At 39.5% G+C, this 13,822-nt stretch overlaps 1 protein-coding gene across 1 annotated transcript in view; it reads right to left on the bottom strand.

The window, feature by feature from the left end:
• Nucleotides 1-13,822, bottom strand: part of SNAP91 (synaptosome associated protein 91) — an 89,352-nt gene that overhangs the window by 13,990 nt on the left and 61,540 nt on the right. The window contains exons 15-22 of the mRNA XM_020793423.3: nucleotides 11,364-11,378; nucleotides 11,013-11,183; nucleotides 6,756-6,863; nucleotides 5,944-6,219; nucleotides 5,658-5,738; nucleotides 5,433-5,504; nucleotides 2,865-2,948; nucleotides 1,199-1,282 (exon numbers count right to left, since the gene is read on the bottom strand). Coding sequence (XP_020649082.3) covers nucleotides 1,199-1,282; nucleotides 2,865-2,948; nucleotides 5,433-5,504; nucleotides 5,658-5,738; nucleotides 5,944-6,219; nucleotides 6,756-6,863; nucleotides 11,013-11,183; nucleotides 11,364-11,378 — 891 coding nt within the window. The remainder of the gene's footprint in view (nucleotides 1-1,198; nucleotides 1,283-2,864; nucleotides 2,949-5,432; nucleotides 5,505-5,657; nucleotides 5,739-5,943; nucleotides 6,220-6,755; nucleotides 6,864-11,012; nucleotides 11,184-11,363; nucleotides 11,379-13,822) is intronic.

The raw sequence follows: 13,822 nt of genomic DNA, 5'->3' as shown, positions 1-13,822 counted from the left end.
TCTTAAGGTCTCTTGTTGGTTTCAAAAAATCATATGGAGAAATTTGCATGTACTGTATTCACATATGGCACTCCTAGTTTCTCATAATAAAGAAAATTGCATCTGATTTCCTGAACAATAAATTAAAATAATGTTTTAAAATCTGCTTTTCTAAATTAGGGTTTGCTAATTAGTATTTCCTACTCCTGCTTTTTTCGGGGGCTGTCACACAGAAAATCCGAAGGGTGAGCATCAGCTGACCCACAAAAGCACTTATAAATATTTTAATTCAACAAAAACTATTGCTGATCTACTATTTGATCAAGAGGGTGCCAATGGTACTACAGTAGTGCCTCGCTTAACGCAACTGCGATCGCAAAAAGATCATCGTAATGTGGGGCAATCGTAAAGCGAGGCACCACTGTACATGAGATATTCACCTTAGGTGACATCAGTTCCTAAATATTTTCCCCACTGAATTTCTTTCCACTCTGTTCTTCCTCCAGGGAAGAAGGCCAACACAGAAGCTCATACACACATGCATATTTAAGTATGTCATTAGAACAGGATTCCAATTATACATGCAAACACTATAAAGTTTCTTAGCAACATATTAAGGCTAAAGAAATTTGACAGACCCATTGTCATTTTGCAATGCTACCCCATTCATTGCAGAAATATGCAAATGGCTGAAGGAAACTAGTAACATTAGAAATGTATTTTTTTTCTTTTTAAAAATATTTTTAACATAAAGAAAACTATATAAACATTATATAAACAATTAAAAGTGTTTACTAAACAGCATTTCCCCCCACTGGGACCAACTGGGAGTTACAACAATGGAGCCCTGTTTCCCTTCCAAAATTATAATGACTCTTGTGAGGGGGCCTGCTCTTTTCCCTTTATTAAGACAAAATCAGTAAATTTTCCCCATAAATTAATACATTCATCTTTATTTAGGACCCCCTTCTTAACTTTAATATAACATGTTAGCTTATCATTAATAGCTATATTCTAAACTTCCTTATACCAATCATTTAACTGGAAATTAGAAATGTGTTTCTAATGAAGGAAAACAGTAAGGCCTGTTAGGCTTCTGTACATAGCTGTTCATTATCTGTGTCAGAGTACAGAAATATTGGTTTAAAGGATGAGAAGCAACATAAAATAACCCCCAATCCACCCTTATTAGGAAGGGCACATAGTTATTTTTCATTACCAGCCAACAAGTCAGCAGCAGCGGAGGAGCTAGAAGCAGCTTGGGTTGTAGTTTGGGGTTCAGGAGCGCTACTTCCAAAAGCATCTACAGGTTTTTTTCCAAGAGGCAGCAATAAAAGGTGAGAGGATTTGAACAATGAATATATTAATTTATTCTGAGAGGAAAACAACACCATGAACTATCAATAAGACAAACATCACCGATGGCAATAACCATCAACAAAACCAGAAAGGACAGGCTCAGGCACTATATCAGCTTTGATCGCAAGCAGCCCTCCAAGAAGAAAACAAAGGAGAGCCATGCTGACCATTTCATAAAGTGGTAAAATGGCCCTGTCATGGTATATGAGTAAGTTCCTTGATAAGCCACTTATTTATATGGTTCTGCTGAAAGCAGAATATTTCTGCAGTTCTGCATGTGATTAAAAATCTAGAAAAGTGATAAGAGTCTTATCAAGACTTGCAAGGCAACAGTGATAGGAAGCTTACAATGGCCTAAAGCTAATTGCTCATCTCAACTAGCAGGTCCATTGAATCAATGGAACCTTCATGAAAGTGTTGGCATACCAAATCCTCAAGGATGCATTGAGCTTAATCTAACTGGAACTAAGAACAAGACTTCAGCCATTGTAAATGGCCATCTGCATTACTCTAAAACAGATCAAGAAACACGAAACACTGCACATGCATTATTCTGCTAAGTACAACAGTAAAAAAAAAACCCTCCACTGTATTAAATGGGACTTAGTCCAGTCCCAGAAAGTGTACAACTGTAATCTTTCATAGCCACAGAACAGAAGCTTAGTTCCTTCTCCTATTGAAATTATGAGGTTTTAGCTGCTGATCTGAAACATGTTACAGTGTAGATCAGGGATGGGTTATCATTCTGAGGGCCACATTTCCTTGACAAAATTAGCATACAGTGAGGCAATAAGATTTGATATTTGGGTTTTAGAATGTAAAAGCAGTACAGTATATGCATTCAGTTTTTACAGGTAGCCCATAAGTAACCAATTGCTACTCAAAATTTTTAGCTTTCTGCATTCGGCTGTTATTGCTAAGTGCCATTAAGTTGTCCCTGGCTTATGATGACCCCAGAAGGACTTTTAAGAAATGTGAGCTTTGTTAAGATTCTCAGGAAGTGGCATAACATTGCTACTCCAGTCCGTTTCTGTGGCTCAGCAGAGGTCTGAACCAAGGTGTTCTGAGTACAGCACTCTATCCACTACACTGCATAGGCTCTCAGCTAATGCAAAGAAAAATGGAATTAAACCCTAATATCCTTACCATGTGGAACAAATCTATAAAACTTTCCCAATCACATTCCTTATCAACTACTTAGATATCAAGCATCTGGCCAGAGAAATGAACATGACTTGTAGAAGCATCATTGCAAGGCATTCTAATGCAAAAATGAAGTAATTGTTCACTTCATTTGAGCAAGAAAGCAACTGCACATGCAGAATGTAAACAAAAATGAGGACAGATGACAATGTTTTTAAAAAATATGACTTTTAATTTTATAATGAATAATTGAAATGTATATGCAGTTCGAACACCGCAGGCACAAAATTGTTTATAATTTTTCAATTGCCAGCAAATGAACCATGACATGGAAACGAAATGAAATGTGAAATTCTGTAATGGTGAGGAGGAGCAATACCCACCACCAAACAGGTCTATCACACCTGAAGAGTCCATTTTGGCTGGGGACGCAGTGGGCAGGGGCGATGGTGCTGCAAATGCATCCACTGCAGTAAGCAGGATAATGTTTAGTGTCAACAAATCAGGAGTGGTAAGAGACAAGTATATTGAATCCGTGACAACTCAGTAAATATATACTGACTTCTGTGTTACTGGTACATGCAAGTTCCTTTTATATACTGTATGTCACATAATATCAGAGTGCAGTGAACCATATTTTTCAGGGGCACATTAACAAGCAAACTGCAGCTTGTGGAACTGCATAGTTTTCTAATCATTGCTACCTATCTTGCATAACTCTGAACCTTCCACAACATTAAGTGAAGATGTCTGTTGAAGCACTAGACCTGCACACTCTTTTTGGTGTTTTTTTTTAAATTATTTTTTAGTTTTAACCTTTGTGATATGGTGCAAAAAATGTTAACATAAAAAAATTCAAAGCAGAATGCTGGAAGTGTCAATATCCTCCTTGTCTTCTCCTCTCCCGCTTCACTTTCCCTCCCTTCCCTCCTTGTTTTAATCCATCCACCACACTCAAACCTTCAACTTTTAATTACAGTACTTTCAAATATTTTTTTTATTTTTTATTTTTAATGTTCATGTTTGCACTTTTTCATTTGCTGGAGAGGGAAAAGGCAGAATGCTACAACAGCTTATCCCAAGAAAACAGAAAAGGGGCTAATAGTAAAGTACAGAGGGGTGGAGATGGACCAGCAGAAGCACACACCCATAAGGAAACATCGTCAAATGAAAAGCATTTGCACAAAGTGCACTTATCAGCAATCATCAATGAGGTAGTGGGGTCCACATGAGAAGATTATGCACTGGAGCAAACAAAATGCACCATCATCCAGTGGTGGTGTGAAAAAACCCAGAAGGCAAGGATTTTTATCCACCCGTGATTCTGTTGACACTAGTTTTAGCCTTGTGTCATTTGGACACCAGGATGCAGTGCTGATATCACTGGTGCAAGGGAAGTTGGGGGGAAATGCTCCTACTGGACCAGTCCTATGTAGCTTTAAACTATGGCTTAACTTTACATCAGAACTGGCTAAATATGTTTGTCAAAGTTCAGGGCATGACAAGATTCTAATACACATGAAGGGACTCCATATAATTAAATGAAAGGAGCCCCAACACCATGCCTCTCATTCTGTCTCCAAAGCAAATTTCAACAAAATGAGTAAATGATGGAAGAATTCACTCTCTGCACTCACACCTACACTTCCACCTCTTCCTCTTGAGGAAGCACATGTGGAGAAGCCTCCACAAGTTCAAGTAAGGGCCAAAAACAGAGGGAGAAGGAAGGTCATGATATCAAGAGTGAGGGCAGGGGTACAGTCTTATTCCTCTTTAATCATATGTTGCACCTTCATATAAATGATGAAAGAAAGGTTTCTCAGTCAAGTAGTTTCACTTAATATTACCCAGTGCCAAAGTCAATTTGCAATATTTCCCTGGCATGATAGATAGCTGCACCCTCTTTACCCAGGTGGTGTGGGAACAGAAACTCTTTCCCCTTTTTTACAGGCTGGCCGTTCTCATCATATCAGTTACTCAGATAGAGAGCACCTTTCCCCAAACTACATATTTTCCAGGGGAATTGCCAAGATTCAACTACAATGGGACCTACTGGGAAATAATTTTCAGAGTCCTCTCAGAAACTTAGATGTCCAAGGCCTGTCCTTGGTATTGAGAGGTGGTGTTAACTGGCTGGGAAATAACTGAGAGAACGGATCTTCGAGGGTCTTAGCAGCAATGTCAGTTTGAAGTGCCTCCATATGGGTTGTCTGGGCATGTGTGTTTACAAATGGAGATGTTGCTAACCAAAACGGCTTCTTTTCGACTGCACTGACTAAGGACTTGTTCCACAAATACAATTTCAAGCGGGATTGCTGGTTCTTAATAGCAACCTTTCTAAATTTGCAGCAGATCAAATAACTGTGCACTGGATGCCCCTCAACAAAACAGTATAGGCACTTGGAGTGGCTGTCAGTGAGGGAGATTTTGTTGTTACAGTGTACACATTTTTTGAATGGCCTACCGGGGCCATAAAAAGGCAGGAAGAGTTATTAATGGACAACAATGACTAAAAGAATTAAAGAACTATATAGGGACTTTAGAGAACTGAGGAAAACGCAACGGCTCTAAGAAAGCTCTCGGATGTTTTCTCGGCAGTGGCAAAAAGAGAACTGAGAACTGCAGGGTGGGGAACACAGGCAGTGGAGAGGGTGTGTCTCAACATTTTCCATAGGCTCTGGAAGCTTCCAAGGTAATTTGTGAAGACGCAAAAGGAACCCATACGTCTGATTTCACAGAAACCACAAATAACTTTTTTTGTGTGCGAGTGAACCGGCTGAAATCTCCAAGAATATGACAGGGGAGAAATGTATTTCAGATATTACTTTGATAATAAGATATTTAAATCTTCACTAATTTTAAACTGAGGAGCATTTAAAAATATGTCTCAGGAGAGTTATAATAAGTCACACAGAGGGAAAAAAAATTATGATCAAGGAATAAGGACTCACCAGATAAGAGATCGCCGGTGAGAGAACTCTCAGGCACAGGAGAAGCTCCAGTTGGTGGAGAAGAAAAAGCTTCTTCCAGAAGTCAAGGAAAAATGAAGCAGAAAATAAGTGAAGACTGGAAATACAGAGAGAGGCTCACAAAAGTAACAATCATATAGAGAAGCAACTGAGATAGGAAGGAGTTTGGGTTATTATGGGAAAGGATAATGCTCTTTTTTTTTTTACCTGTACTGAACAGGTCTATGCTAGAAGTAGCATCTGTCTTAGGTGCTGCAGGGGCATCAGGAGGTGGAGACTCAAACAGATCTAAGATCAAGAACACACATGTCTTTAACTCATTTCTAGGAGACAAGCCTTTTCAGTTTTCGCAGGTCCAACCTGGAAAGTTTTGTTTCTTTCCCAAAGTAATTGTCACATACAGTATACATGCAAATTATTATTTTTTTGCAGATGCTGTACATCTGAGATCAATTAATCCAGGGATGTTAAAAAAGAGTTAAAAACAAATTACCACCAAAGATATCTAGAGCAGGAGGAGGAGCAGAGGTGGTAGTAGTGGTAGTAGTAGCAGATGTGGTAGCAGTAGTGGTAGTGGTAGTAGTAGTAGCAGTTGTAGCAGGGGCTGGAGGGGCCACGGCAACAGCTGGAGCAGGAGTACTTGCGGGAACTGGAGCAGCTGCACTAGTTGTAGGGGTAACTACAGGAACGCTGGTCTCAGTTGGCTTCATAGCAAAGAGGTCGAGCTCTTGAGCAGCCTCTGCACTGCCTTCAGATGGGGCAAAGGGGTCTTGTAGAAAGGAAAGGGCAGAATATATATATATATATAGGATCAGTAGGGAAGGAGATTGGGAAAAACCACACAGAGTGTGGATTAAAAACCACATGTACATATTAGTGCATTGTTCACACACAAAACAGAAAAACATAGATTGAAGCTAATCTCATTCGCCTGCATCTTAAATATGCAAGATTTTTTAATTTCCCCCTAAAATAAAGTGTTTTGCTAGACTAAGGCAACAGTTCCTGAAGTTTTATAACCTTATTAGAGAAGGAAGCAGAGCAATCATAGAACGTTCCCACAGCTGAACATGCATGGTTCACGTTTTTTATTAAAGAAGTGGAAAAAAATAACACTGTTTTGTTGATGCAAGATCTAAAATTTGGAGGTATGCTGGACAGATCAGAATGAATGCCTGAATATCCATAGGAAATATTGTCAGGGCAGGGCATGTAGGAAGGAGACAAAATATACTGCCATGTAGTTTATTTTAATACGTACAACACACACGACAATGACAGACTAGCTAACAAGATGGGACCCACCATTTCCTGAACATGCATCAAGAGCTGCTGCTACAGGGGTTGGGGTAGCTGGTGCTGCCGCCCCTTCAGGTGCTGCAGGGGCTTCACCAGGAGAAGCTGCAAAGGCATCTTGAGTGCAGTTTGAGGAACAGAAATTAAGAAGAATTAAAAAGAAGAAAAATATAGTAAAAGCACCAGGTTAAATCGCATACAAGATTTCCCTTATACAAATAGAAATGTAGTGCGTTCTCGGATTCATTCAATTAATTTATTGTGTGTGGGCTCCCCAACCCCCAAACACTTACAGTTTCTGTAAGCCATCCTGTTTGCTCAAGCAACATATTTATATTAAGTGACATATCAGTGACAGCCTGCATTTGCAGGCCAAGTACGTAGGTTTGCAAAAAGTAGTAAGATGTTTATTGTATAAGGGTTCTAAATAGCATGCTCATGTAACATCCACAGAAAAAAAAAGGAGAAAAATACCAACAAATTCTATGAAATCATGAAGTTAAATTAATGGCAATTAAGAAATCAAGATTTTCCTGTTTGGTGAAAACTCTCTTACATATACAGTATTTCAACAGCAGGTGTAAGACTGGCATTTCCTAAGATTTTGGAACCAAATTATTCCAAAAAAACCCACATTGTGGCACCATAAAGATTGTCATATTTCTAAGTGACCTTGTGGTTACATTCATTTCTATTGACATGAAAAGTCACTCTGAAATATAACCATTAATCTTAAAGGTGCAACAACGTTTTTGATTTTTATTTTACGTATTTTATTATTTTTGTCTTGCTAAGCTTGCCCAGACTAATACAGTTATTTCTTTGAAAACAACAACTATCTATATTGCTAACGAGAACCCTTCCTTATTTATAGCAATAAGAATATATCTTGCTGCAACAAGATCTCTAGGACGAGTACTGGAGAACCAGTACACAAAGCTTCTAATTATATAATGCTATTAACATTTTCGATTTATTCGTTCTTGATTTACCAAAACACTTAGGAAGTGAGCGTCTAAACGCTTAGGAAGTGAGCATCTAACTCCTCCGTTCTCCATCACTATTTTCACTAGGTGAAGGCACTGCGTCTGCAGAGAAAAGGTTTCTACTCACAGGTAGGCTTTGCATGTGAGCAAAAACCCTGATTTTCCAGCATGATCCTCTCCTCTGGAGAGACACTGCTCTCCACATGGAGAAAGGAATGATGGAGAGGGGAGGAGGCAGGCACTTTGCTGAAGAAAACTGGGTAAATAATGAATGAATTGGACTTTGGAATGAGTAGGTTTGCATTATCCAACCCTTACCAGTGACCACTTTTTGTCTCGCACTGCTATCCCTGACCCTGAATACAGGATACCTGGCAGGAGTGCTTCTGTACAATAACCATGATTATTCTGCCTAAATGTTTCCACAATCATGCCCTCAGCATCATCTAGAAGGAGCATAGACTGACTTCCATTAGTAAGATTAAGGCAGCAGGTGTACTTTGTATTAATGCGATCTCACAGTAGGTGTTTGGTTGAGTTTCCAAAATATTGCTATACCTCCTGCTTTGCAGGACACAATCCTTCATATTAAATTCAAGCAAGCTGCTGGTGGGACAAATGTTGAGGCATCTGCAGGCAATGCATCTTAGGTTACAGAAATGCTTTGTTTAAAGGAGTGTTCCTTCCTCCCCATGTGATGCCCTTCCGTAGTCCTACTCTTCTTCTCCTTAGCCAAAAGGCCTGACTTCCTACCAATTGGAGATAAGCTTTTTTTCCTTGCCCAGCACTGAAAAAGGAAGAATTTGGGCTCTTCCAGATAGAAGATTTGTTCTCCTTAATGTACTCAGTTTTTAACTGGTGATACTGAAGGTTTTCCAGCCCTTCAAAGGACTTAAGTCTTGATTTGGTATTTTTTGTGATGGAATTCATGACTTTTAGGTATACATTATATGTCCTCCCTCAAAGTATGGTTTATTGTGGTTCAGCTTGTTCAGAATGGCAGGGGATTAGAGGTTTGTTTGTTTTTTACCAATTTATTAAAACCAAATTAAAAGTCCTTCCTTCTCCTCCATTTGGCTACTCACCTATGGCTGAGAGCCCAAGTAGCCAACTCACACCGTCTCTTCATACTTTGTACAGAGCACACAGCCCAACTACAGCACTGACAGAGGCAGAATGCCGGCCAGAAGCCAGGTGAGGTTCAGCTGAAAAAGAACCTCAGATGCCTCTACTGCCAACGGTGGCTTTTCCTCAGCTTTGCTCCTTCAGTGCTGTCCACCCAGCCCTCCTGTTTTGCTTTTTGAGGTAGGACATATATATTTTTGCTCCAAGGTGATTAACAACCAATCAGATTATTTATTTATAATATTTCTATCCCACCTTTCTCCCCCAAAGGAACCCAATATAAAACTAATAAGACCTTTGAAAAGAAACAACCGGGGGGGGGGGAAGGTGAGGAGAATCTTTCCCCCATCTGAAAGGGTCTTCTCTCAGTGCTAGACAGGGAAAAACTGAGAAGGTGTGGGTTGGAAGGGTGGGTGGAGGTGTGCGTGCATGTGGAGAAAAAGGGAGGGAAGTGACTTTGCCCACTTTGGATATTGGTCAGATCCTCTGCTTATTATCTGGGCCATGGGAGGGTTCCCAAGTTGCAATCCAGCCCTCAGGTCAGAAAAGATTTCTTGCCTTTGCCCTGTGATCATGAAGGAGTCCAACAGCTGAAGCTTTTTCTATTTCTCTCTCATGATACACACAACCCAGACTGCTTTGCTGAAGTATTAATCCTGCTCACTCCAGCAACTCTGAGAGGATGTGGGTCAAGAAAGAGAAGAGGAGAAGCTGTTGGACTTTTAAAGAGGAAAGAAGAAAGTTCTGATGGTTGTTCAGAAAGTTCTGAGTTGCAACCTGGAAACCCTACCCTCTCAATGCTCGGCAGCCATAGGAAAACCCAAGAAAAATGTTTTAAATTACTTTTTCTCCAAACACAGAAAGTTTCACATGCTGTTAAGATAATGATAATTTAATGCTGAAACTGTATATCTAAACATACAAAAATACTGATGCCAGCTATTCTAAAAAGCTCACGGAGACATGCATCTGAACTGCAACAGAACAGGTTAAAGCTGGTTTTAGATCTACTGAAGAGCAAAAAAAAAAAAAACAAGAGAAGAGCAACAGGAAATGGAGTCTGCCAAGATCCCATTGTGTAAAACTCATAAATGAAGCACTTCAGGTTGCTGCTGTTTACTTAATAAAATTCAGCAAACTGTATGGCAGTTGTCCAACCACTGGATTGAGAACATTTTGGTTCCAAAATTTTCTCCTCTGGTAACATAAACCATAATCTTTATCTGAAAGCCACATTAAAATACTGAAAGCAACTTCATCGCTGTACTACAGAACACACTTTGTTTACCTGAGCTGCATTTTCAATTTACAGTATGCTTTCTAAAAGTTACCTTTTCCTAAAAAGCTTATTTTTAGTAAAGTCCTGCTATCCTATGAAATACACTTACCAAAAGAAGATGAAGAATATTTGAGTCTCCTTCGCTCTCTTGCTTCACTAGGCTTGCACTGATATCACACTGCAGCTAACTACAAACTAACTACTATATCTCTACTGCATGCGCGCACATTCACATCAAACATACAAGGTTTTATATCTGGACCAGGGTTGATCATAGCCATTCGTCTGCAGCAGCAGCTGTGTCAGCAATGAGCCTTTACTAGAGGAGTCTGTGACTATGTCTGTGACTCCTCTCATGCATGTTCACTGTTGACACAGCAGCCTGTGCACTATTCACAATTGACAATGCATTTTGTTAACAGTTTCAGTCTAGATATCCCAAGTCCACTTTTCCTGCCTAAGCTTCAGAACTACACCCTATGGCACATTTGGACTGCTCGGGATCCCCTTATGTCAAATCACATATTCAAAAACAGGGTGAGTTTCATCAGATCTCAACATAGGTCAAAATCCTCATCACCTTTGGCCCTTAGCCTCCACTTCTGATGTACAGGTAGTGTTTCATGCTATTTAATATAGTTCTTTCATTGGCATGTAGTTTGGCTTATGCAGTGTTTCCATGGACACTACTACCAAGATGAACCCCACCTTTGCAAAATTCAGCATTCCAGATCTCATAAGAATTACATTTTGCCAATTCTACCAGCGATACAAAAATATACTGGTTTTTAGCACTGTTTTTCCCCCTCCAACTCTTTGTTGAGGAACTAGAGAAGGGAAAGTGGGGGCAGACAGATACTATGCGGCTAAACTAACCTCCAAAGAGATCCACTTCTGCAGCAGCAGCAGTAGTAGCAGTAGCAGCTGTATTTGTAGTAGATGCAGTTATTTCAGTAGATGTAGCAGTAGAAGCTGGGGTGGCCTCTGTTGCGAATGGATCTGAAATCTGTGGCTCAGAGGTAACACCGGAAAGCGCAGCCAAACTGTCTACATGTGTCCATATGTGAAGATCAAATGGAAAGAGTGAGCAGAACATAGGGAAGGGAGGAACCAAACTAATACTATATTGCAAAAAAGAGAGAGGAGCAAAAAGATGCAGGACTAGGCTAGTTTTACATTAAAAAAAGAATAATTGGAATAACTGGTTAGAAATCAAGCATTACTCACCCTCTCCCAAGAGGTCTGCAACATTGTCCATTAGAAGATAGCAATGTAAAGAAATAAGAGAGTTAACAGAACTGCCAGAGTCAACATGCACGCTATCCAGAAGTCATTCTCTCCCAATGTAGGACTATTTCAACTCAAGAGGATGCTGCTCTATTTTCCAGATATGCCAGTCGTACTTTGCATATGGTTTTATATGGTGCAGTCTCTTTTCCTTTTCCAAAGCTCCTAAAAACAAAGACTTCTTAAGTAATGGAGGCCTCCCTAAATCTACTTTATCCAACCCACAATTAATAATCAAGATTAATGTGGTGCATCTCCTTAGCAAAGTATGTGCCATTTTATTTTTCATCACCACTGAGAAGAGGAAGTTAACGCACACAGTCATAAGTCCACTGACAGCAAACGTTACTGAACTCTGAAAATAACAATCAGAATGGAGCTAGCCATGTGCAACATAATAAACAAGATTACTGATAGAATATCATTTTGATCTTCTCTTTCCACACCCCAGCCCTTGAACAAAGTATCTTTCCACTCCTGAAAATACCTATTTTTAATCCTGTAATCTGCAAAAACATGGAAGCGGAGCCATTCAAAAGGCTCAAACTGGATACGCAACCCATTTTAATGCAAGCTGGAAGCTACCATTGCAGAGTTATGATTTAACACCAAGTGTGTAACAACTTCAGATTCCATAGTCCTCTGCTCTCGAGATTTCTACTGCCAATAACCTTGAAAAAGCCTCAGTACATTTTTGATTGCCTTAGTAACTGCAATTAGTGACCAGCCTTTCTTTAGCATTTGAAGCTCTTGCAGTGGGCAGAGATTGTCCCAGGAACTGCTCAACAGTCTCTCTGCATCTTTCTCAGCGTCAAAGTTATAAGGGCTACAAGCATGGCTGGGGTTTGCTTGGCCGCTTGAAGGAGAGATGTCCAGCATTTCCTCTCTCTATGTGGGTAAGTGGCTGGAGTAAAAAATTCCCCAATCGGTTTTCTTGGAGGTAGGGCCTCCAGGGCATTATTGCCTTCACTGTTCAGAAACAAGGCTTTCAGCAGCTGTTATCTCCAAAGAGCAAACTATTTAGAAGACATCACCAACGGTATTTATTTGGTAGCAAAACAACCTATACAGTCTGTCTGAAAACCTGTCAAGCTGTCAGACTCCTCACTTTTGATTTCCACTTAAAAAAACAAGCAAGCAACCAACTCACCTGCTCACTCCTAGAGAGATGCATCGTTAGCAAGGGTAGATTTGGGTAACCACAATTTTTGCTTAGCTAGTAAGGCCAGCCAGCCATAAAACTAAAGACTAATACCGTCAAACAAAGCAAATGTTGCTTATGAGTTTCTTATAGATTTACATAATCTACCTAAACATTTTTCTTTTGCATTTTCTGAGAAGCCCCTGAAATCTGTTCATACTTAGATACAGTATTTTGGTCACTCTACAAATCACTGTCTAGTGTAGTTTCTCTCTCTACATGCCATTTAAAACAAGAGAGTGAGAAAAAAGGAGCAATTGCACAAGACAAACACTCGACCCCATTCCACTAACTGATCCATGGACTATGCAAACAGTGCACCAGAAGTTGAGAAACTAAACCGCTATTGTTGAAATTACAACTTTATGGAAAATGTTCAATACAGCTTTACTACCATCATGGACCTTCTTCTACATGAAACAAAGCTGACAGTTAGTCTCTACTCAGGCATTATGAAACATGGTGGCTTTATCATGCAAGTAAAAGAAATAATAACTCCACCCACTCCTTATGTGCTTAAATTAATAATTATAAAGTACCGTATTTTTCGCACCATAAGACACACTTTTCCCCCACAAAACAGGGGGGTGGAAAGTCTGTGCGTCTTATGGAGTGAAGAAAACAGATTATATTTTCCTGTTTTCTTCGCCTAAAAAATTGGTGCGTCTTATGGAAAGGTGCGTCTTATGTAGCGAAAAATACGGTAAGCACCTGCAACCATGTATATATCTAAGCAGCCAGCCCAACCAGTTGCTTTTAAAAAATTCAACAAAACATTTTTATCCCGCCTTTCTCCTTAAAAGGAGCCCAAGGCAGCTTACACCATTAAAAAGATAATATTTAAATGCTAAAAACACTAGGTATTAAAAAAGAATATAAAAGAATATAAAAGAATATAAAAAAGAATTAAGCAAGTATTATATTAAAAATTGTAATAAAATCAATACTAAAACACATTTGAAACAGCAGTGCACAACAATCCATTCAAAAAACCCCTCACAGACCAACAGTTATTAAAGGAAAGCCTGCCCAAAGAGAAAGGTCTTTGCCTGCTTGCGGATGGAGCCAATCTAGTTTCCCTTGGGAGGGTGTTTTTTTTTAAAAAAAAATCAGAACAAATGCTGCAGCAACCAGGAAGTGTCTGACAAATGTTGGTAGAACTTCAGATATCCCTGTCAGTGCAGGTGCTAAAAAGCCA

This window comes from Pogona vitticeps, chromosome 1 (genome assembly GCF_051106095.1).
Source record: "Pogona vitticeps strain Pit_001003342236 chromosome 1, PviZW2.1, whole genome shotgun sequence".
NCBI classification, from domain to species: Eukaryota; Metazoa; Chordata; class Lepidosauria; order Squamata; family Agamidae; genus Pogona; species Pogona vitticeps.
This window is presented reverse-complemented; position numbering and strand designations above follow the sequence as displayed.